Genomic DNA, 24,446 nt, shown 5'->3' on the forward strand with positions numbered 1-24,446 from the left:
AATCCTTCCAGTACTGCCGTCACTTCTCCGGCTTGAGCACTACCCGGGGCCTTTCCTTTCTGGCGGCATTTCTCTTTGCCGTCCTGCTTCAGAATAAATCCCCAGTATGCCGACTGGTCGGACCCCTTTCTGGATCCATCGGTGTAGATTGTCCATTCCGGTTGTCCTGGCTTCTCAAGTGTTTCTTGTGGTTTTTTCTTACTGGTAGGTTGTGCTGGCCCAATTTCAAGCTCCGGGTCCAGCAAGATGTCCTCCCATCTTCCCCACCGAGTATTGGTTGCTTTAGTACTTTCCACAGTTCCTTTTCTTAGGTACTTGTGAACTTGGCTTTGTGTGATGACTTTGACTGGTTGTCCTTGTGCTAAATCTTTCAGCACACCCCAATAGCGGGCTAACACCGCTAGCTCTTTCTCTTCCTGCGGGTATTTCTTTTCAACAGAAGTTAGGGTGTAACTCCACAGGGTAACCAAGCCTCCATTTTCGTTACTCACTTTGATCATGGCATCGTCATTCTCGCAGCTGATCTCTGCCACCAGTCTTTCTGACAAACTCCTTGGCTCCAATCTCACAGCTGCTTGAATGGCCCTTCTTAGTTCCTCTAGGTTCTGTTGATTGGCTGCTGTCCAAACCCAGGGTCTTTTTCCGTCTTTCTCATCGTCCTCACTTTTCCTCAGGCAGTGGTACAAAGGTTTGGCATATTTCTGATAGTTGGGTACATGGTCTCTGACATAGTTGCACAGTCCCAATATTTTCTGCAAGTCATTTTCTGACTGTGGTGGTTGAATGTTCGTCAGCTTTTCTCTGTACCCATCCGAGAGTCCCAAGTCCGACGTGACTTGGAAACCCAGATAGTTCACTTGGAACTGTCCAAATTGACATTTCTTGAGGTTTAGCTTCAAACCTGCCCTGGTGAGATTTTCAACCACTTTTCGTAGCCTCTCTAGGTGTTCTTCCTCTGTGTCATCAGCAATAAAAACATCATCAATGTACACAGTTGCACCTACGTCCCCCAATACTTCCATCACTGCTGACTGGAACACGTTTGGGGAGTTCTTGTACCCCTGGGGTAACCTTTGCCACACATAGCTTTTGCCTTTATGGGTGAATGCAGTTTTACCTTGCGACTGTCTGGCGAGGCGTAGAGAGAAAAATCCATTGGCTAGGTCGATGCAGGACTTGAACTTTTTGACTCGAAGAGTTTTCAACGCTCCTTGTGGATTGATCAAACTGGCTCGGTTTGCTATTGTTCTCCGATTCAGGGCCTTGAAGTTGATAACTGGCCTCCAACCCCCTCCAGCCGATTCAGGTTTCTTCACCGCCTGGATGGGGCTGTTGGTGATCGGGTTGAGCTCTTCTCTGATGATTTCCAGGGCGCTCAGCTCCTTCACGATCTTGTCCATCTCCTCGACTGCTCCTGGGTTCAACGGGTACTGCCGAACAGGTGGATGAACCCCACCTTCGATGTGATGAACAAACTTTGGGCCCAAATCTCCACAATCATTTTTGAACCGGGCTACCTGTGCTGTAGCGATGATTTCACGCAGCTTCTCTTTCCCAGCCAGGGAGAAGTCACTCTCTTCAAGTTTCTGTTCTGTCACCGTTGGTATGTCGACCGGTTTGTACCAGTCTTGCTTCTCTGATCCTGCTTGGGTCGGGCCGACTTTCACCAATCTTGCTTTCAAGTTCGTCAGTCTTCGCTCCAGTCTGCGATGTGTGCTTTTCTTTTTACTGAGTTCGTCTAAGTCTTTTACTGTGAGGAGATTGTAGGGACCTTTCACCCATACTACTCCTTTCCAGGTCCCATATGGCATTTCTTCTATTTTCCCATTGGCAAACTGAACCTTCAGGTGTCCTGCTGTTTTTAGGTCTTTGCGGGTCATCGACACCTCCGCTCCGGTGTCCACTAGGTAGGGCACTCCTTCCACTTTAGCATAGATTTCGTCCCCTTCCCAGTAGGCATTTTCTAAAACGACCCGCGACCTGGACGCCATTACTTCGGTGACCCTCCGGCCCCGGCTTTACGGGACTCGCGGAGGGCCGTCCTCTCTTCTGGGCTCAATTTCCTATACTCCTCATCTGTCAGGAACTGACCTTTTCCTGGCTGGTTTGATGTAGCCGGAGGGCTGGTCGGTTTTCCTTGTGGTCCTGGTGGTTTCTGCTGGAACGGCCGGTTCCGGAAGTTGGATGGCGGTGCTCCTTGTTGAAACGGTTTGCTCTGGAAGTTGGATGGCGGTGCTCCTTGCTGGAACGGTCTACCCTGGAAGTTGGATGGTTGTCTGATGTTAACCCTTCCAGGTGGCTTTGCCGGTTGGCTAGCCTCCTTCTTCCTTTTGTCCTCGTAGTACTGTTGTTCCAGGTCGAATCCTTGCACTGCTACATCCATCTGAGCGACTGTTGTGCTTCTCACTGGCAACTTCACGAACACGATCTCTCCTCTGCGTCCTTTTGTCACCTCACGCAGTACTTTCACATATCTCGCAGGGGAAACGGTCTGCTTAAGTGTGTGCCAAAGCGGTTCCAACCGGCTTCCCTTGTCCAGCCGTCCTCTGGCTCTCTTCACCTGGGACTCTTCATCATCCATGTCCTCCAACACCAGCCTTTCATAGTTGCTCTGTGCTGAATCTGTTCCAACCATCGGGTCCGAGGTCACGCTGGTCAGCCACAACTTTTTGGCTCCCTCGTGGTTGGTGGTAGACAACACAGTTGGCCAAACATCTTTTAGATACTCCTCATTGTTTTCGTCTGCGTTTTTACTCCTAATTACCAGCCTTAGATTCTTCAACTCGGCGTAAGCATCCTGTCCCGTATTAGCGGCAGGTAGCTGAGCCAACGCCCCTGGTGGCCTCACCGGGATCTGTGGTCCTGGCTCCGAAGACGTCGCCTGAGGTTCCTCTTCATCAGCCGACACTTCGTCCAGCTTCTGTCGAGCCTCCCTGGAGTATTTGAAGGCGGCTTTCTTCAGTCGTCGCAGCATCACATCATACATAATTCCAATGTATGCATTCCTGAAGTTGGTAGTCAGGGAATAGTGTGCTGTCAGAGTGGAGCAGGATGGTGTCATCAGGATGTTAGCCCATTCTCCGATTGTCGCTTCCACCTCGAGCCGCACCCGGTCTCCCAATCTGCTGGCCCATCCTGCCGGGATCTGGTACTCGGTTTGGCCGACCTCTGGTACATACGTACACCGTCCGTCCTTAGCCTGCACGGGACCCCAGGTCACGTCTCTTGCCAGTCTCTCAGAAGATCCTTCGATGTCAAAGGTTTCTATTTCTTTCTTCTTACCCCGGTGCTGTCCTGTTCGGAGTGTCTTATGCTCGGCCGGTAGTTGCTTTGGGTCGGAGAGGACGCTGTCGTGATCGCTCTCCTCTTCTTCTTCTCCAGGATGTTCGATCTCCGGTTGCTCCTCTTCGTCCTCCGAGTCGCTGATGTCTTCATGCTGCTGTTGTCGAAGAGGTTCTCTCCTGGGGGAGTTCAGCGGTCGAATCTTAGCTGGTTTCATCGGTCCTTCTTCTTTCGGGACCGTCGGCTGCTCATTCTTGACTTTTCCCGCATTGGGTTTTTTCAGTTCACTGCGGCTCTCTTCAAACGAGAACTCCTTAACGTACCTTGCTGCAGAGAACCCTGGTTCAACAGGTGCCTCCTTTATCTTTATCCTGGGTGGCTGCACGGCCTTGGCTTTTCCTATCTGGGTGGTGTTTAAAACCTCACTTTGGGGAATTTTTAAGGGATATTTCTTGATTTCTTGCGATGGATGGCTAATGCGGCATTGCTCCTCCATCTCAGCTGCCAATTTCACCCCTTGCTCAGTGCGGAGTCGATGCAGACGGGGGTCAACCACCACCACCACTTCTTTGAACACAAAGAAATGACTGTTGGTCTTGGCTATATTCACCACTCCGTTCTCCGCGATTGATCTGGCGGTGTCCCTTGGCAGATCTGGCGATCTCAGTCCCTGTACACTCACTATCACTCTTCTCATGCATTCGTTGCTGGCCGCCGTCAGGCCCCGCTCGAGTCCATGCCACATCTTCTTCCGATATTCCTCCAAACTCTCTCCTTTTCGGTAGACGTCAATCGGGACTAGGATTACAGCTCCATAAGGGAGACTATAGCCGTTCATCAAGACTACTTCTCCCCTTGTTTTTGGGCTACAGGTGGCTTCTAGCAATTTTGAATCCATTTTGTAATTTTGCCCTGCTTGGTCCTCAAGGCTGTGTCTGAACTTTCGATTGTGGATCTTGTATTTGTCATTGGTGAACACAATCAGTCCGTCACCTTCAAGATCCCATATTCTTCCAATAACCTGATAAACCCGGAGGCCGGTCTGCAGCCTAACGTTGCTGGCCCCCGGTGGTAGTTCGGCTAATTCTCGGGCCATCCTCCAGGTGTCCGATTTCTGAGTCTTCTTCTTGGGGCGGCCGGGGCCCCGCTGCTCCTCGTCCGATTCCTCCTCGTCCTCGTCGGAACTGCTGGCCGCTGGGGTCTTCGAAGGTGGTAGTAGATGCCTCCTCTCCGTGCTGTGGACTCGGGGATGAAACCCGGGCCCCTGACTTTGTCGGGGGGACCAGTCCCTGGCCTCTTGCTCCAGTTGCTCCTCGGTGAAACCGCAGACGAGTAGTCCCTCGGGGTCTTCCTCATGTGCCGGTGCAGGTGGGATGTCCTCGTTCCGCGATGGACCCGGTGGAGCTGAGGGACCTCCATCGTTGTCGTCGCTGCTGTCACCGCCGCCGTTGTCGTCGCTGCCGCCCGTCAGGTCTATCAGATCCCTCGGAGGTTGCTTCTGCTGGCGAGTCGGTGTCGTGGTTCTGCTGGGCAGTCGGGATGGGGCCTCAGCCACCTCCGACTCTGCCTCTTCGAGGGCTTGCTCCTTTTCCTTGCCTTCTTTGTAGGTTGAAAGTCTCTGCATGGCCTCAGTATACTCTTTATATTGGCGCACTCCTCTAACGAGAGGGTTCACCAGGATTCCGTCGATGCCCGCCGCCAGTGTAGCTGTTTTTACTATGCTGTCATACTTTTCGGAGGGGCTGTAGACAGTCCGCAGCTTACCATCTGTCCATCCTTCAAGGAGTCTAGCGAACCATTCCAGCCACTCCCCAACCTCCGCCTTCTTAGCAACCTTCACCGGGCATCTGACGACCCCCAGGCGGTGGCCATGGTTGAGCTGGGTGCAGTAGTATATGTGATTCCTCACTAGGATCTCCATTAATTCCTGAGCCATGTCTTTACCGGTGGCGTAGTGAGATCCAAAGAACATCTTCTTATTTATTTCAGTCCAGGATTCCAATCCATCACCGAGTAATATTAACTTTGTAGGAAGTCGTGTTATAGTGGATTGGGAAAGCCGGGATTGATGACTCCTCCAGTCCCGGCTGGTGTCGCTTGCCCCTTGTCCCATCGCTGGCTTTTGCAGGGGATCCAGTTCCCCTCCTTCTTCTTCGCTCATAGTTGTCTTTGTCTTCGAGTCGCCTATCCCCCAAAGCCTCTCTTTGCGCTTTCGAGTAGGGATGGGTCCAGGCTGTGTTGGCTACTGGCTTCACTGTCTGGATCTGGTCATTCTATCCTCAGTAGAAGCTTTCCCTCACCTGTATGCTATACAGTTACTGCGAGGGTTGTGACTGATGGCCTTATCAGTCACCACTAACTCTTTTCCCCAAGAGTTAGTAACCCAAGTGAGCTATTCAGAGTCTCACATCTGTTTTCACCGACTTGGTATCTTTGGGGCCCGCCTACTCAGTTGTGCGCAGCCCCACGTTGGGCGCCATGAAGGTTATCCTGCAATAGTCAGCCCCGCCCACTCCTCACTACTACCCAGGGCTGTCTACTGACCAGTTCTCTGTCTAACAGGTCCGGAAAATCTCTGAGACCTGGGTATTACCCTAAAAGTACTCTATAAGAGATAATCTATTTAAACTGGTGGCGAAAGTGATTCGTCTAGCTCTAACTACCTCCAATCCAGAAGTTATGACCCTTTACAGTTAAGAAACAATCAGCTGAGTAGCCCTCACAGCTGCATAATTCCAATAACCACTTCTGTTAACGGTAGCCCACTTTCTAAATCATAACTTGCACTTGGAACCGGCTAGATTATGTTTAGTGACTTAGATGTAAGTCCCAGGGTCATTATTTACTCTCACCAAAGGAAATTATGAAGCCTCCTATTTACTGGAATCATGTACATTAGTTTTACCTTAATTAAAAGAACTGAACGAAGATTAAATGACTCTATTAATTCCAATGTCCACCAACCTCTTTAGAATTTTATAGTATAAATTTATTAAGCCAGCTTAAGCAGGGATATGCGACATACAAATCAATAATCAATCGTAAATAATTCAAAAACAGTGTAATAAAATTTACATGTACAATCATACTACCCTGTCCTCTTTTCCCTGACTAAAGTCGCAAGTTCTGAAATGGAATTTCAATGAGCAGATTCAACTCATACCCAGACGATGGTGGATCTTTGGCAACAGGAATTTCTAGCATCCTTGGTTGAGGTCTTTGCCTTGTGTGGAAAAAACCCTCTTTAGAAAAGAAACAAAGCAGAACGGGTCCGAATCCTTTTACAAAACCCAGTTCCTCATCCCTGAGGGAGCTTTGTCCTTCCTCCAAGTCTTGTTGCAGAGTTTGTAATTGCTGGGCTGAGACGAGACCGACGATCGAATGAGGAACCGGGGATGGGGCGATGGAACCCAGTCCTTTCTTGGCGGTGTGAAGTCCGAGCTCTCCCGTAGTTCTGAAGTGCGGTCCGTGGCTCAATCTGCTTCAGCAAGTTGTCTCTCCTTCTGCGCCGTCGGACTGGGAACGGCTGGTTCCTCTTTTCAGCCCCTTTTTATGCATCTCTCCCCCATGTGTGTGTATGGGGAAATTTGGTCTACGTGACTTGCTTCACATCTGCTATGTATCATGAAAAAGCCCCCACATTGCCCAACCTATTTCTGCTGACCATAGTGGAAAGTCCCGTACTTCCCCTTTCTCCGTTGCTTCAGCCAAACTCAACACTCCAACCATCCTGTGCGCTCTGACCATCTGTTCAGAACTGCTTGCGACATTTCCTGTTTCAGGACTGTACTGTATTCCTCTCTTTTTCTATAACCCACTATTATTTATTATAGCTCATTAAACACATTAAATCTGTTGTTAACCTGTTTGAATTAATTTCAAATGATTACAACTTCACATTATCACAAGTTTGATCCTTAGTTAACAATCACAGGACTGTACTGTATAATTCATCAACCATAATCTTTCCACAGTTAATTCATTACAGAAATCATTACAGATCACATTTCAGATAATACATTTCAGAAGGTTATTATGTGATTACTTGTATTCATTTTACTATTCCTTCATATTCAATTTAATTAGCTTTTAATCAAACTACAAGATTACTTATTTTCTCCCAGGCCTCTATGCACCTTTTCTGCATGCACCCGGAAAGATCTCACACCCTATGCCAGTTTTCTTGACAATGTTGAAACAATTTTTATGTGTATTTATATGTATTTTAGAAAGAAGTTAAAGTGTAACATTTCATTGAAGATTAAAAGTTTTGAGTTTTCCTTTAGTGTATGTTATGCCTCATACTTGAACCCAGTAGATGGTGGTACTACAGCTAAATTGGTTGTAGCCACTGTGGTTCCTGTAACTGATGGGTTGCCGGTTCAAACTCCCCACATCCATCTCAGTTGTTGAGTCCTTGAGCAAGGCACCAAACCTGCCTTGCCTGCTGTTAGTCAAAGGTCCGATGGCGCCGATTGTGTAGCAGCTTCTATCAGTCTGCCCTGCTCAAAAAGACAACCATACACAAGTTATTTCAAAAAGATGCATTACAGAAACTACTGCCGATCGATTTATTCAGGCTGTTCCTTCAACTGCTATACACTCCTGTACTTCTCTGAGTGATTTAACAGACAAGTTTATTTTTACAATTCAGAAGGTTATTGACACCATTGCTCCTGTTACTACAAAAGTAATCTCTGGGAAACGTAAACCACCTTGGAGAAATTTTGAGTCAGTTAGAAAAGGGAAAAAAAGAGTCCTGGAAAGCAGAACGTCGGTGGCGTAAAACTAAAGTACAAACCCATTTAGATATCTTCAAAGATAAACTGAGAAATGCAAGAGTTTTTTTTTTTTTCCAAATGTCATCTCTACCTCTGCCAACAACTCTCGTGCTCTGTTCTTGATTGTTGACAGATTGACAAAGCCACCTTCTTCTGTTAACTGTAAATTTTTCTCCTCTGAGGCCTGTGACAAATTGACCACCTTTTTCATTAATAAAACAGTGAAAATAAGGGAGACAGTGAACTCCTCTGTGTCTGTTGTTAGGAAACAATTAACTATATTTTCCACCAAACAGGACTTACCTAGGATCACAGCAAAAAGCCCAGTGTTAATTTAACTCCCACAGAGTGGATTTTAACACTTTTTCAGTGTTTATATAGTCCACACTCTTCAGAGTTAAATTAACACTTTCAATATAGTTAAAATTTTAACACTTTATCAGAGTTACTTATTTAACTCACAAAACAGGGTTCATCCATATAATGGATAACACTGATCCAAGAACAAAATGTACCACTTTTAGTGTTGATTTAACACTTTCAAGTGTTATTTACTCCAAAAAAAGTTACTTTATGATTATGATTAATTATAATAATTATTAAGAAAAAAAAATTGACACAAGTACATTAATTTTGAACACTTTATTTTTGCAGCTGTGTTTCCAACATTTTAAATTGTGGTACGATGAACAAGCATTCATTAGAAACACCATAACAGTTTTGAATATCAAAAGGCTTATGAAATTTAAGTTTTCTTTACTAAATTCTTCACTTTGAACAATCCTGAAAGCATGATGATGATCATCAAATGTTTCTGTGAATAGCTGTTTAGGTAACAAAAGAAAGGTATTGTCAACTAAAAGTACATCACTTATCTGACAAAACACTGGCATCTCATCTTGAATTGTGCTGCAAACAGCAAGTCCTGGTCTGTATTCAACACCCTCAACTCTAACCCAGCTGGTTGAGAAAACATCTCCTGATGAAATCATTTGAAGCATTTCTTTGTTGACCACATCTTCATCTTTAAGTGAAAATGGTCTGAGAGGCCCATGCTCATTTTCTTTAGTACTTATTGTTTCCCAATGATAAGCTGTGGCCATCTGATGCTTTTTCGCAAGTGATTTGGTTATATTTTTAAAGTTTTTAAAATATTCTTTAAACATTTTGTGTTTAGCCTCAAACCTCATAGACCACATATGTAACAATGGACCTATTTTCCTAATGGAAGATGGATAGTGGATCATAAAATGATGCTTAGGTATCAAATTTCGATGTGAATATAAGAACTTAAAGAGTTTATGGTGTTCAACAATCAAATGCTTCAAATATATCGTCATACCCATAGTGAGAATAGGAGAAAAGACAATGTTCACAAAATGTGCTTTGAATAGCTCATCAAATGCTCCAAGAGAACCGTTTGTCTGGCATGGGATGAGGCACTTATCCATGACGATGCAGAAGCTGTCAATCTTGCTTCTCTGACGCCCAACAGCAAGGAGGTATGGCTGCAGACCCTGTTGACCCCGGAGATGCTCCTCTAAACTGCAGCATGACTAAAATTAAAAAGATATACACCAACATAAGAAACAAAACATACAGCTTTACGATACACGTTACATCGAAAATAAATTTAAGTATGCCCAGACATCTTCAAAGCTGTCATTCAAACATCTGTATTTATGCATGTCTATAAAAGGAAATAGACAGATAATTTTGCATATTTTAAATTTCAATTACCTTATGAAAGACAACAAGTCTCTCAACTGCATCACTTGCACTGATTTTTGGAGACTTCTGTCCTCCTGGTTGCGGTGGAAGGAGATGTAAGAGAAGTAACAGCGAGGCCGTTTCTTGGTCATAGCCTGAGGACAAATTTATAAAAGTTTTCAGATATAATATCAGAACTTTATGAGTACTCTGAACAGTCAACTATCTTCAGATATATCTAGGTACTTACTAGATGTGTTAGCAGACAAAAAATATTGTTACATTCTTAGCAGACATTGAGTTATTAGGATTCTCAGGTTTTTGCTTCTTGCGTGGTATCTCATCCATTAGTATTGTTGATGTTGATGCATTTGAGTCGAAGCTCGAGTCAGACTCAGAAGCAGATGATCATTCTGAGAACTCTGAAGAAAGAGACAATAGACATCAGTGACATTCTTTGGTAAAATCTGTATAACAGTTGATTTAATTTGCTTTGGTATCTCACCATCATAGCAGAAAACTGTCAGTACCACATTGCCTTGTCTAAGGAGGTCACTGAATATTTCTTCGTCAACTTCAGTACCTGTTTGTATGTAACTTTGCCTTCAGGTGGCAGGCAAAATCGTTCAATGACTGAAAAAACGAGGCAAGATTTAGAGCCTAATTCTGTAATTAGCTGGATATTTTTTAAACTAACAGTTACTTGATATGGATCATGTGATTAGTATGAAACATATTAATGAAAATACAATGGATTACTCTTTTTACTTACCACAAATGTGTAAAATATGTGTTAAATAGACATACATTGAAAAGAATAATGCCCATGCCCCACACAGGTGTTAAATAACAAACCTTTCTCATGAAACTGATTAAAGTCATCCATCTGTTCCCTTGACTTTATACCCACAAGTTTATTCCTAAAGGTCTTTTATGTTTTTTCTCCTGATCTTTTACAAAAAATTAATAAGTCACTCTCCTCTGGAGTCTTCCCTCAGGCTTTTAAGACTGCGGTGGATAAACCACTTCTCAAAAAACGTAATCTAGACTCATCCATTCTAAGCAATCATCAACCAATATCAAATGTACCTTTTTTGGCTAAAATATTAGAAAAAAATATTTTTCAACAGATAAAAGGCTTTCTAGCCCTGAACAACTGTTTTGATGTCCATCAATCAGGCTTCTGTCAACATCACAGTATTGAAACTGCTCTTGTTAAAGTATTCAATTCAAGTTAAACCACTTCTCAAAAAACATAATCTGGAAGTTTAAAGCTGTAATTATTGGCTCTTTTCTGCTGCGCATTTAGATTACTGTCTTTTTATGTTCAAATTATTTTTATGTGTATTTATAAATTGAGAATGAGCTCTGCATCAATCAGGATGAAGAACAACTTGTGGTGAAGAAGCAGGAGATGAAAACCTTTCCTGCATCTCCTACCAGTGTAGAAATAAGCTGCAGTGAACCCGAACCAAACAGGGAGCAACTCGTCTCTCGGGACGGCTGTGATGCTGAGGACCGAAATCAGGAAGAAAGCAATGATGAAGACACAGAAATAAGCAGCGATGAAGAACCGAAACAAAATAACAGATGTCAGAAAACCAGAGGGTATGATAACAATTCTGACAAATTAAAACAAAAAGAGCAGAAGAAAACGCACAAAGATAAAAATCTGTATTCATGTACGATGTGTGATGAATTGTTTTCTCAAAAGACTCACTTGATCTACCACATGAGAACGCACACAGGTGAGAAGCCTTTCTCATGCAAGTTTTGTGGAAAATGTTTCAGTCGAGAAAGTATTGTGAACAATCACCTGAGAATCCACACAGGCGAAAAGCCCTTCTCATGTCTGACCTGTGGAAAAAGTTTCACTCTCAAACATAAGTTGACGGATCACATGAGAATTCACACGGGTGAGAAACCGTTTCCGTGCAACGCTTGTGATAAATCTTTTAATCTAAAAAGCAATCTGAAGCAGCACCTGAGAATCCACACGGGCGAGAAGCCTTTCTCATGTGTGACCTGCGGTAAAAGTTTCAGTCAAAGAAGTCAAGTAACGCTTCACATGAGAAGTCACACGGGTGACCGACCTTTTTCATGCGTGACCTGTGGGAAAAGTTACAGCCACAAAGGTCACCTAACTGATCACATGAGAACTCACACAGGTGAGAAGCCATTTTCATGTCTGACATGTGGAAAAAGTTACAGTCAGAAAGGCAATTTGACAGTTCACATGCGAATTCACACAGGTGAGAGGCCGTTTCCATGTAGCACCTGTGGAAAAACCTTCAGTCGAAGAAGTCGTTTAAAAAAAACACATGAGAATTCACACAAGATAGACGTCCTGTGTGACCTGTGGGAAGTGTCTCAGTTTAAGGAGCTAAGAAGCATTTTATACAGCTGTGAACTTTAAATCATCCACTCACATATTTTTTCTGATTTTACTTCTTGGTTACTGAAATGTAAAAATCCGTAGCATCCGTGTCTGAACAATGTTTACATCTCTAATGAATGGACGGGTCTTCAGAACAATCTTGTGTTGAACACACAGTAAGAGCTATAAGGAAAGAATAAAACTACTGTTTGCTCTTACACACACACAGAGGTTCACTTTAGAGTGACATTAGGTCATACTAAGCAAATTCAAGCATATCTAAATAAACACCAGCTTCTTCATGTAAAAACTGTCTCTCCTGCTAAAGTTCAACATGAATGGAACGGCAACTACGGATTTAAAAGACTGTGGGAGTTAAGAGTTGTATGACTGGAAGACGGAAAGAAGAGGTAGTCTTATCTCGACTTAGAATTGGTCATACTGGACTTAATAGTTCTCTTTTCAGAATAGGGAAACATGAAATAGGGACTTGTAATTATTGTAAATAGATGGAAACTGTAAGGGCACTGGGTGGGGACCCGGAAATTCAACCACACACAAGAGTTGCAAAGGAAAAAGGTTTAATTAAATTTTCAGCTATTGGTGCGGCTCAGGATGTGGTCATCCAACACAGCACTGAGAAGAGAGGAGAGAAGGCTGGTGATGCACTGATAGGGGAGGGGTAACTTTGAAATGTTCGGCTTAACTGACCTGTAGTGCAATGGATGGGTGGAGCAGAGAATCCAGGAAGAGACTAAGACGGTTATCCAGGCAGAGGTCATACACAGGAGATCGGAGGGAGCAAACTTAGCTTGAGGGGCAGGCAATAGTCGATGGTCGTGGGGCGAAGCTTGGGTCAGGGTCCAGAAATCCAGAACAGTAGGTATCCGAGGAGGGCTTGGCAGGAGGGGTCAATCCGTGGGCAGAAAAGGGTCGAAGAAACGCTGAAGGCTTATAAGGAAACGCTGGATCACTACTGGCTCGTGGCTGTCGATAATCTGGCAAGGAGGCAGAGGCTGAGAGGAGTTTAAGTAGGGCAGGGACCAGGTGGAACAGGCAAGCAATCAGCAGGCGCGGCAGGTGAACTGAATGAGTGTTAACGCACAGCATGGACAGGACAGAACATGGATCATGACAGGAAACAGTGGAACATATTTTATTAGAATGTAATAAGTATTCAGAGGAACGTCAGCACTTAAATTCAATGCTAAATAGAGAGAAAATAGGATTTTCTATGATAAATCTTTTAGGAAATAAATTCTGTTAGAAATCAATTAATTATTAATTAGATGTTTTTTTAAAAACACTGGGTTATTTAATCATATATATATATATATATATAAAAAAAAAAAATTAAAAAAAATTCCCTTCTCACCCACCGCGGGTGGTTCTTATCCTCTGAGCTCGGGTCCTCTACCAGAGGCCTGGGAGCTTGAGGGTTCTGCGCAGTATCTTGGCTGTGCCAAGGACTGCACATTTCTGGACTGAGATGTCTGATGTTGTTCCTGGGATCTGTTGTAGCCATTGGTCCAGTTTGGGGGTGACTGCCCCGAGGGCCCCGATGACCACAGGCACCACTGTGGTCTTCACCTTCCAGGCCCTCTCCAGTTCCTCCATGAGGCCCTGGTATTTCTCTAGTTTCTCGTGCTCCTTTTTCCTGATGTTGTAGTCGCTTGGTATTGCTACATCTATCACAACGGCTTTCCTCTGTTGTTTATCCACTACGACAATGTCTGGTTGGTTCGCCATTACCATTTTGTCTGTCTGGATCTGGAAGTCCAACAGGATCTTAGCTCTGGCGTTCTCCGCCACCTTTGGGGGTGTTTCCCACTTTGATCTCGGGGTTTCCAGTCCATATTCTGCACAGATGTTTCTGTACACTATGCCTGCAACTTGGTTATGTCGTTCCATGTACGCTTTCCCTGCCAGTATCTTGCACCCTGCTGTTATGTGCTGGACTGTCTCAGGGGCCTCCTTGCACAACCTACACCTTGGGTCTTGTCTGGTGTGGTAGATCTGGGCCTCTATTGCTCTGGTGTTTATATATATATATATATATATATATATATATATATATATATATATATATATATATATATATATATATATATATATATATATGTGTGTGTGTGTATGTGAACTGTGGAAAAAGTTTTAGTCAAAAACAACATTTTACTCATCACATGAGGATTCACACTGGTGAAAAGCCGTTTCCTGTGTGAACTGTGGAAAAATCTTTAGTCAAAAGATAGTATCAAAGGTAGTTTCACTCGCCACGAGGCGTCACACAGGTGAAAAGCAGTAGAAGTATTTTCCATACATGTTCTATGTTGAGGTTCACTATAGAACTGATTTGGTTTAAAACTAGAATGAAAGACTGGAGGGGTTTCATGTCTATAAAGCTGAAAATTGTTGTATTTGTTAAATGTGATCATTTGGATACTTGGAGATGTGCAACCATGACACATTTTCCTTCAGAGATGCTTTCTTGCTTTTTTATTGGCATATTCTGTATCAAAAAACAATAATGATAAACTGTATGTTATTGTATTAACTTACTGTTTATGTCAGACTGTATGTTGTGTGTGTACAACGTGAAGAGCAGAGGGCTCAGCACACAGCCCTGAGGAGTGCCAGTACTGATGCTGATAGATGAAGAGGCTTGGGGGCCCACTGACTATTTCATGCAATAACTGAGTTTGACCGGACATGGACTCCCTTCCAGAACATTCTCACATGATTGGACTTGAGGGATTGATTTGTATTATTCTGTACAATAGAGAGAGTTAGTGGGGTTTATTTTAAAAGTTTTTAAAATCAAAACTAGAATGTACAGAATTGAGTGGGGTTTTTTTTAAATCTGGAAAAAAATATTTGCGATAGTTTTGTCTTTAAAGTAAAATGAGATTGAGTTTTCTTTCAAATTATATTAACCAGTTTTACTCTGATTAAAATCTTTTCAAATGAAATAAAATGGATTTGTACTTGAAGGAAAATGCAAGATTCACCACAAATTAATTTTCCTGCTTTGATTGCCAGAGCCGGCACAAGGCATAGCAAACCAAGCAGCCACTAAGGGCCCCAGGGCCACTAGGGGCCCCTCAGTGGAGCTGATTTTATTTATTTTTCTTAGTAATAATTTCTGTCATAATATCAAAACCACACAATGTCACTATTAAGTGGTTTGTTTTTACAATAATATATATTTGATAATGTATGTAGAAATTATTTTTTTATTGATAGAAAGAAACAATATGCTCTTGGCGGCCCCTGGTGGCCGCGGTAGGTACCGCACGCTTCGCTGGTAACATGAGCCTCATCCAAACGTGAAAAGCTCCGGTCAGAAGACAAGTCAGCAAAACAATGTCTCCAAAAAGGACTTATCCTTCAGGGAGGGAGAAAAGAGGAAGAATAGAAAAAAGCCAAGATAAAGGTTTGTTTTAATGTGTCTTGGTAATGTCATGGAAAAGATTTGTAAAGTTGTAAAGTTTGTACTCATTTATCTTACTTTAATTTGCTTTTTCTAGCAGCTGTTAACTTCTGTAACTAGGGTTTCCCAAGTCTGAATAAAAAGAGGAGCAGCGAGAGGGGAAATTTAGAGTGAATTGCAATAGACACTGTTTCAAAGTTATAATAATTTATTAAAATAAAAACAGTAAAACTAAATAATACTTCTATGTAGATGAGAAGAAGTTAGGAAAAACTAAGCTGAGTTGCCGAGGCTTGGCGGTAGGTGCTGACAGGTTCTGGATCGGAGGCTCCCGAGCAAAGAATCACCAAACACCGTGACGTCACACACTCGTTTGATTTCCCTCAATCGATTTATGTTGATCACGGGACAGCCACAGCAACAGGGGGCGCCACTATCTGGGCCAAACGCACCACCTTCAATCCTCAGAGCTAAAAAATAAAAAAATACAAACTATTATTAAAATACCGGTAGAAAATTCAAATAGATAAAACCCGTTAAAAGTCATTTACACTCGACCACCAGCACCGCACAATTCAGTGAACAAGCCGGTGCTGATCGGCTCTCAATAAGCCACAGGATGGGCGGAACCAGCGGTAACTCCGAACAAAGCAGCAGCGATCATTGTGGATATACGGAAACTATAGGAAAGGTTCTGATCTGGTGGAGTGAAGAAACTGTGAAACATGTTGCGGGATGTAGGAGATACGAATCAGAAGACAATATTAACTTTGGATTTGTGGAAAACTGGAATACTAATATTGTATTTGTTTTATTTAGATAAAGTGGAAGAAAAGATTTTACGTCTTTCAAAGAGAACTGGCACTGTATGAGAAATCTTTAGATGTGATGATCGTAAGATCCACAAGGTGGCGGTAATGCAATGACATGAATGAACGACAGTCATAAAATCCCAAAGAAGAAGAAGAAGACAAAGAAAATGGCGCATGGTCTGTTTGGTTGAATGTTCGACTGTTTCTCTAAACGAGTTTATCAACGAGCCGTTAACTGCTGCTGAAGAAACATTCACAGAGTTTAAAGAAATCATCGTCAAGTCGGAGGAAGAGATGGATGATCATCGCAGACTGCTGGATTTCTCCCGGAGGCCCCAGATAATCTTACACCGAATAGGTAGGAACCAGCAGCGTTTGGATGCAGGTTAAGGTCTAAATGTCTGCACCTTTCTGTATGAGGATCATTTTAGTAAATGTTCTTTTCCCGTATAAATGTTTTGTTAACCGGTAAATGAACGCAGGAATCACGAGTTACGCTGTGAAAATGGCTTATTGATGTAGAAAGAAAATGACCTTTTTATGGCTTTTCCTCCTTTAACTACACGAAGCTGAAGTTGGTTTCCGATTCCACCTAATTTTTCACTTCCTTTCGCATCTTTAATAGACTCTGGTTTAAAAACTGCAAGAACTACACTCTTCAAAACCTGGACTGGATTATTCTGCTCTAATAGCAGAATATTTAAATCCATGTTTGGGATTTGTGAAACTTTTTTCTGATTTGTGAAACTTTATGTAACAGACGGCTGCAGAAGATCTTTCCTTCCAACAACCATCTCCATCTACAATAACTCTTGGAAGAATTCATGAGTAACACCAACATTTAATTTCCCATTAGGATTAATAAAGTGGTTTTGAATTAGAATTGAATTGGAATTTTAAAAAACTGCATGGAACAAGTGTGAATAGTAATCTAAGCTTTAGTGAAGTTTCACAAATCCCAAACATGAATTAAAATATTCTGCTATTAGAGAAGAATAATCTAGTCCAAGTTTGAAATACGTAGTTGTTGTAGTTTTGGCATTAGAGCAGTTTTAATATGAGCTGGATGCAAAGATGGGTAAAAATGGCATTTTATTGAAGTTCCACAAATCGGATAAAAGTTTCACAAATCACAAAGATGGTTTTAAATATTCTACTGTTAGTTGAAAATAATCTTGTCCAGGTTTCAAGAGTTTAGGTGTTATGGTAGTTTGGGAATTTGAGCAGTTATACTATAACAGAGATTAAAAAGTGGTGAAATCAACCTTTATTGAAGTTTCACAAATCAGAAACATGGTTATAAATATTCTGCTGTGAGAGCAGATTAACCCAGTCCAGGTCAGAAGAGTCTAGCTGTTGTAGTTTTTAAACTAGAGTCGATTAAAGATGTGGAAGGTAGTGAAAAATTAAGTGGACTCGCCCTTTAGCCATTTCCTGAATCAGAAGCTGGAATCGGAAACCAACTTCAGCTTCATCCAATGATCTCAGGAAATTACTAATTGGAACGTGCATATATAAGCTAGTAAAGCCTTGCAAAGCAAACAGCATGAAACAATAATAGAGGTGTTATTATCTGTCAAACTAAACCTCATATAAAAGTCCAATCAACAAGCCACTGCTGCATTGAGGTGATGTTTCATACGTAGGTGTAACACATGAGAAAACCCGGATCGTGACAGACGACGTGGAGTTTCAAATAATATCAAGTGGCCTAGGCTCTCCCTATTAAAAGTACCCAGGCAAGTCAGGCTTAAAATTATGAAACAGAAGTAGTATACAAAATATATTTTATTTATACATACTTTTATAATATTAAAAATAGACTTTATTATTCTAATTTAAAACCCAATGAAGCACAGCAACCCAGAACAAACACTAGGAGCAGTCTGAGACTTAAAACAACTGCAAACCAAATTAGTAGCACACACCACACACTACAGGATGATCGGTTACGAAATCGCAAGCGACAATCTTAGAGAACGATCAACGTTCTAAAATTGTCGTATGGAGAGGGGGGGGATTGTGTAGTGTGAACTATTGCATCGGGTAGTCGATGTGCCCATCTTCTCTATTTAAATCTAATTATTACTATAGGGCAACATGATATACAGACTTTATAATCTGCACTCTTTTGGTTGAATGCAGTATTTATTTCCACTTTGGCTTTATGTTGTTTAATTTTTGTTCAAGTAGATTTTTTATTAATGGAGACTGAGAATCCATGTTATTTATGGTTTTGGTTGTTTTGTTTTGTTCATCAGTTCCAGTGTTAAATGTTCTTTTGAAAATAAAGTGTATCTATCTTTGGCAGAAAATCGCATGCATTATTACGTCATTTCCATTAAATCAGTGTAAAATGGTCATCAAACAATATTATCGTTTATCGCAATAATTTTTGAGACGATTAATCGTTCAGCAAAATTTGTTATTGTGACAGGCCTAGTAGCAACAATATAAAAAGCAACACTGACGTTACACAGAACCAGCCACAAGTGACACATCAAAAATCCATTTATCCTACCAGCAGCACATATATTGATGATCCTGCGGCGCCAGCGCTCATCCGACAGACATCCAACTGCACACAACAACACTCATAGCTTGGCTGCCACACCCAGTGCCTATCTGCACTAATAAGCCCGACAATGCTGTGAACCGGAAGTGAAGGTGGGGAAAAGCATAGACATAATATAATGAGTAGACCCCGCATGGCTGCTCTGGCGTAGGAAATACGGCGGCCATCTTGGAGCGGTCGTCCCTCCTACTTGGCTAAACCAAAACAGCAGAAGATGCCTCAGCACTGCCAGATATTTGTGTTCAAATCGACAGACTAATGACGCGAGATCTCGGGGGATAACGTTTCACAAGTAAGATGGACATATTACAGTTTATATTTTGTGATTAGAATATTACTATACTGTATTTATGTCCACTGACAAAACAACAGCTAATATTAGCTATCAGCTTAGTGTAATACCGGGGTTCAGCCCCGCTATGAAGGCTAACCGAGATTTTGTAAATCTTAAAAAGTTTTAAATATTCCCTAACCTTGACTTAGATTATTCCACACAAAGTGGCAAAGACTCTTATTTATATGAAATTCTTTCACTCTGTCTAAAGTAAAATAGCTCCTGTTTTTGTTTTGAAGGTTTCATAAAGACCATATGAGGAAGAAGTGGGGAATGTCTTTAAGGAGAGACGGATTCACTGCACTGATGAATCTCAGCTGCTGAATCTCTCTTAAGCTCCTCCTCAGCTGGAAAACATGAATAAAACCTATATAGATATTATGTATATACGCACGTCCATATAAATATGTGTAGTTTAATGCATATTATTCAGCATTAATAATTATTTAAGCATCTTTATTTCTCTCTGATTGTATTATTTTGTGTTTGTATATTTATATGAATATGTATTGATATTACTAAATAACATATTTAAAAATTATGACTGGTTGTGTGCTTTGTAAAATAATCATAATACAGAAATATCAACACATTCTATTCTGACTCTATTCTGTTTTCCCCACTAAGAATAGTTAAATATGCTCAACCTTATATCAGTCATTCAAAATATTTTAAAAATCATTTCCTTGTAAATGTTGCTAACCTTTTAATAAGGTTTACAGAAAAATTGGTAAATATCTGTTTAGTATTTAGTGAGTTATGATTGATAAATGCGCTGATACGTCATTGAGTCTGTTAAACATAAAGCTGAGTGGAACGGTCGACCGCTCCAAGATGGCCGCCTTAAATCTCTTCAGTAACAATAGGCAAGAGCGGTCCATGAGGCGTTTATTTATAGTCTACGGGGAAAAAGGGCACAATGACGTATGGGCAAAGGTGCATTCATGGGTCCAATATGGGTGGGAATTTACAGCTACTTCATGTAAACACATTTTTCAACTAATATACCAAACAGTTACATAAAAAAAGAAGTTCAATGTCCAAACAACTTGAAAATTGCTTTTATAGTTTATTTTTCCAGTTTGACAAGCAAATAACAAAGATCAAACTTTTCATTAGTGATGTGTTGAGTAATGAAGCGGGTAAGACAGAGAACTCACCTAAACCTGAGCAGTTAAAGTTTTTATTTTTAAATAATAAATCGTTGTCCCTGGTGACATAGCGAGTAACAAGCCAATCACAACCCTCTTTTCTATTTGTTTCTAGTTTTCTTTTGGATCCAGCCATTGTTTCATACAACCAGATTAATCAGAATTTATGTATCAGAATCACAAACATCTTTTACTTGTTTATTCATTGTAAAGCCTCAGGTTTTTTTCACGTTGCCTATTTTACATATATTGTCCAGTTGATGTCACAGTAGAGCAAATGAAGCACCGCGGTGCATCGGCTCATGAGTCGAATGATTGGATGGAGTTCCTCAGGGCTTTTAAAAAAGTGGACTAAAATGAAATTTGAATATAATTTATAGTATTTGTTTAAAATCCGTTCATTTGAGAATTCTCCAAATGTCAGCTGGATATGTCGATTCATCTATATCTCTGTCTACGCTCTTGAATTTTCAAATGGTTTTTTGTTCATTTCTGCCTTAAACGATTTACTTCAGTAAAGTTAACAATTACTCTTTTTCTCTGTTTTCTTCTCCAGATTCCCTGAAGTGTAACGTTTATAACCAGGAGAGGAGATCCACTCTGGACCAGGAGGAGTTAGAACCTGTGCAGGTGAAACAAGAACAGGAAGAGCCTGAAGATCATCAGATAAAAGTGGAAGAGAAAGACGTTTACTGCAGTCAGGCTGAAGAACAGATTGAATTAAAACAGGAGACTGATACCTGCATGTTGGTTCCTGTTGATGAGCAAACAGACCACATTGAATCAGAACCAAACAGGAACCAAGTCATCTTCCAGGAAGCTACTGAAGCTGAGAACCAAAATCAGGAAAGAAGAAAACCTTTCTCATGTGACATCTGTAAAAAGCGTTTTGCTTTCAAATCTGCTTTTGATGCTCACATGAGAACTCATACGGGTGAAAAGCCGTTTTCATGTGTGAACTGTGGAAAATGTTTTAGTCACAAACAGGTTTTAACTCGGCACATGATGATTCACACTGGTGAAAAGCCGTTTTCATGTGTGACCTGTGGAAAAGGTTTTAGTCACAAACAGGTTTTAACTCGGCACATGATGATTCACTCTGGTGAAAAGCCGTTTTCATGTGTGACCTGTGGAAAAGGTTTTAGTCGAAAACTTAGTTTAACTGAACACATGATGATTCACACTGGTGAAAAGCCGTTTTCATGTGTGAACTGTGGAAAAGGTTTTAGTCACAAACAGGTTTTAACTCAGCACATGATGATTCACACTGGTGAAAAGCCGTTTTCATGTGTGAAATGTGGAAAAAGTTTTAGTCAAAAACAGGTTTTAACTCAGCACATGATGACTCACACAGGTGAAAAGCCATTTTCATGTGTGAAATGTGGAAAAGGTTTTAGTCGAAAACTTAGTTTAACTCAGCACATGATGATTCACACTGGTGAAAAGCCGTTTTCATGTGTGAAATGTGGAAAAAGTTTTAGTCAAAAACAGCATTTAACTCAGCACATGATGACTCACACAGGTGAAAAGCCATTTTCATGTGTGAATTGTGGAAAAGGTTTTAGTCACAAACAGCATTTAACTCGGCACATGATGACTCACACAGGTGAAAAGCCATTTTCATGTGTGAATTGTGGAAAAGGTTTTAGTCACAAACAGCATTTAACTCGGCACATGATGACTCACACTGGTGAAAAGCCGTTTTCATGTGTGAACTGTGGAAAAGGTTTTAGTCACAAACAGGTTTTAACTCAGCACATGATGATTCACACAGGTGAAAAGCCGTTTTCATGTGTGAACTGTGGAAAAAGTTTTGGTCAAAAAGGTAATTTAACTCAGCACATGAAGATTCACACTGGTGAAAAGCCGTTTTCATGTGTGAAATGTGGAAAAAGTTTTAGTCAAGAACAGTATTTAACTCGGCACATGACGATTCACACTGGTGAAAAACCATTTTCATGTGTGAACTGTGGAAAAAGTTTTCGTCACAAGGTGAGTTTAATTCACCACTTGAGGTGTCACACAGGTGAAAAGCTGTAGAAGTATTTTCCATACATGTTCTATGTTGAGGTTCACTATAGAACTGATTTGGTTTAAAACTAGAATGAAAGACTGGAGGGGTTTCATGTCTATAAAGCTGAAAATTGTTGTATTTGTTAAATGTGATCATTTGGATACTTGTAGATGTGCAACCATGACACATTTTCCTTCAGAGATGTTTTGTTTTTCTGGTATATTCTGTATAAAAAACAATAATGATAAACTGCATGTTATTGTATTAACATACTGTTTATGTCAAACTGTATGTTGTGTGTGTACAACGTGAAGAGCAGAGGGCTCAGCACACAGCCCTGAGGAGTGCCAGTACTGATGCTGATAGATGAAGAGGCTTGGGGGCCCACTGACTATTTCATGCATTAACAGAGTTTGACCGGACATGGACTCCCTTCCAGAACATTCTCACATGATTGGACTTGAGGGATTGATTTGTATTATTCTGTACCATAGAGAGAGTTATTGGGGTTTATTTTAAAAGTTTTTAAAATCAAAACTAGAATGTACAGAATTGAGTGGGTTTTTTCTTTAAATCTGGAAAAAAATATTTGTGATAGTTTTGTCTTTAAAGTAAAATGAGATTGAGTTTTCTTTCAAATTATACTAACCAGTTTTACTCTGATTAAAATCTTTTCAAATGAAATAAAATGGATTTGTACTTGAAGGAAAATGCAAGATTCACCACAAATTAATTTTCCTGCTTTCATTGCCAGAGCCGGCACAAGGCATAGCAAACTAAGCAGCCACTAAGGGCCCCAGGGCCACTAGGGGCCCCCTCAGTGGAGCTGATTTTATTTATTTTTCTTAGTAATAATTTCTGTCATAATATCAAAACCACACAATGTCACTATTAAGTGGTTTGTTTTTACAATAATATATATTTGATAATGTATGTAGAAATTATTTTTTATTGATAGAAAGAAACAATATGCTCTTGGCGGCCCCTGGTGGCCGCGGTAGGTACCGCACGCTTCGCTGGTAACATGAGCCTCATCCAAACGTGAAAAGCTCCGGTCAGAAGACAAGTCAGCAAAACAATGTCTCCACAAAGGACTTATCCTTCAGGGAGGGAGAAAAGAAAGGAAGAATAGAAAATAGCCAAGATAAAGGTTTGTTTTAATGTGTCTTGGTAATGTCATGTAAAAGATTTGTAAAGCTGCTAACAGAAAATTAGCTTGAATGGTCCAGTTCAACAGCCCAACATTTATAGGGTCTTTGTGTTTGTGTGAACCTGAGTTTAAACTTTAAACGAGTTGATTCTCATGGTTGGCTCTGTATATTTCTCAGGTACTTTTGGCTTCAAAACTCCGTGTTTGATAAGGTTTGATAACAATAACTTAAACTTCTCAATGTTTGACATTGTCTAGCAAAATGTTTTTACGTCAGGCTACATAGCTGCTACATGGATGAGCTGCTCTATGCTGTAGTTGGTGATTTGTTGTTTGCTGCTGAGCATAATCATTTTGTGGCTAAAACAAACATTATTTTTACATCAACTTCTAAGTTATGTTAGAATCATTTGAAGGATCAGAATCAGTCCAGTACTGGTACCGGTCCACATTGTTGGGGAGAAAGACTCACCTGGTATAAATTGCATTTTTAGCTATTTGTTAGACTTTAAATTCCTTATTTTCATATGTACTCATTTATCTTACTTTAATTTGCTTTTTCTAGCAGCTGTTAACTTCTGTAACTAGGGTTTCCCAAGTCTGAATGAAAAGAGGAGCAGCGAGAGGGGAAATTTAGAGTGAATTGCAATAGACACTGTTTCAAAGTTCTAATAATTTATTAAAATAAAAACAGTAAAATTAAATAATACTTCTATGTAGATGAGAAGAAGTTAGGAAAAACTAAGCTGAGTTGCCGAGGCTTGGCGGTAGGTGCTGACAGGTTCTGGATCGGAGGCTCCCGAGCAAAGAATCACCAAACACCGTGACGT

The 24,446-nt window shown here is 41.1% G+C and overlaps 1 protein-coding gene across 1 annotated transcript; it reads left to right on the forward strand.

Annotated features, from left to right (window-relative positions):
* Nucleotides 1-11,137: 11,137 nt before the first annotated feature.
* On the forward strand, nucleotides 11,138-22,613 carry LOC102217500 (oocyte zinc finger protein XlCOF6-like). Its single transcript, XM_023344627.1, has 2 exons — nucleotides 11,138-12,088; nucleotides 21,366-22,613. Exons 1-2 carry the CDS (start codon nucleotides 11,188-11,190, stop codon nucleotides 22,490-22,492), a joined length of 2,028 nt encoding a protein of 675 aa, XP_023200395.1. The 5' UTR covers nucleotides 11,138-11,187; the 3' UTR covers nucleotides 22,493-22,613.
* The last annotated feature ends 1,833 nt before the right edge of the window (nucleotides 22,614-24,446 follow it).

The sequence above is a fragment of the Xiphophorus maculatus genome, chromosome 13, assembly GCF_002775205.1.
Source record: "Xiphophorus maculatus strain JP 163 A chromosome 13, X_maculatus-5.0-male, whole genome shotgun sequence".
NCBI classification, from domain to species: domain Eukaryota; kingdom Metazoa; phylum Chordata; class Actinopteri; order Cyprinodontiformes; family Poeciliidae; genus Xiphophorus; species Xiphophorus maculatus.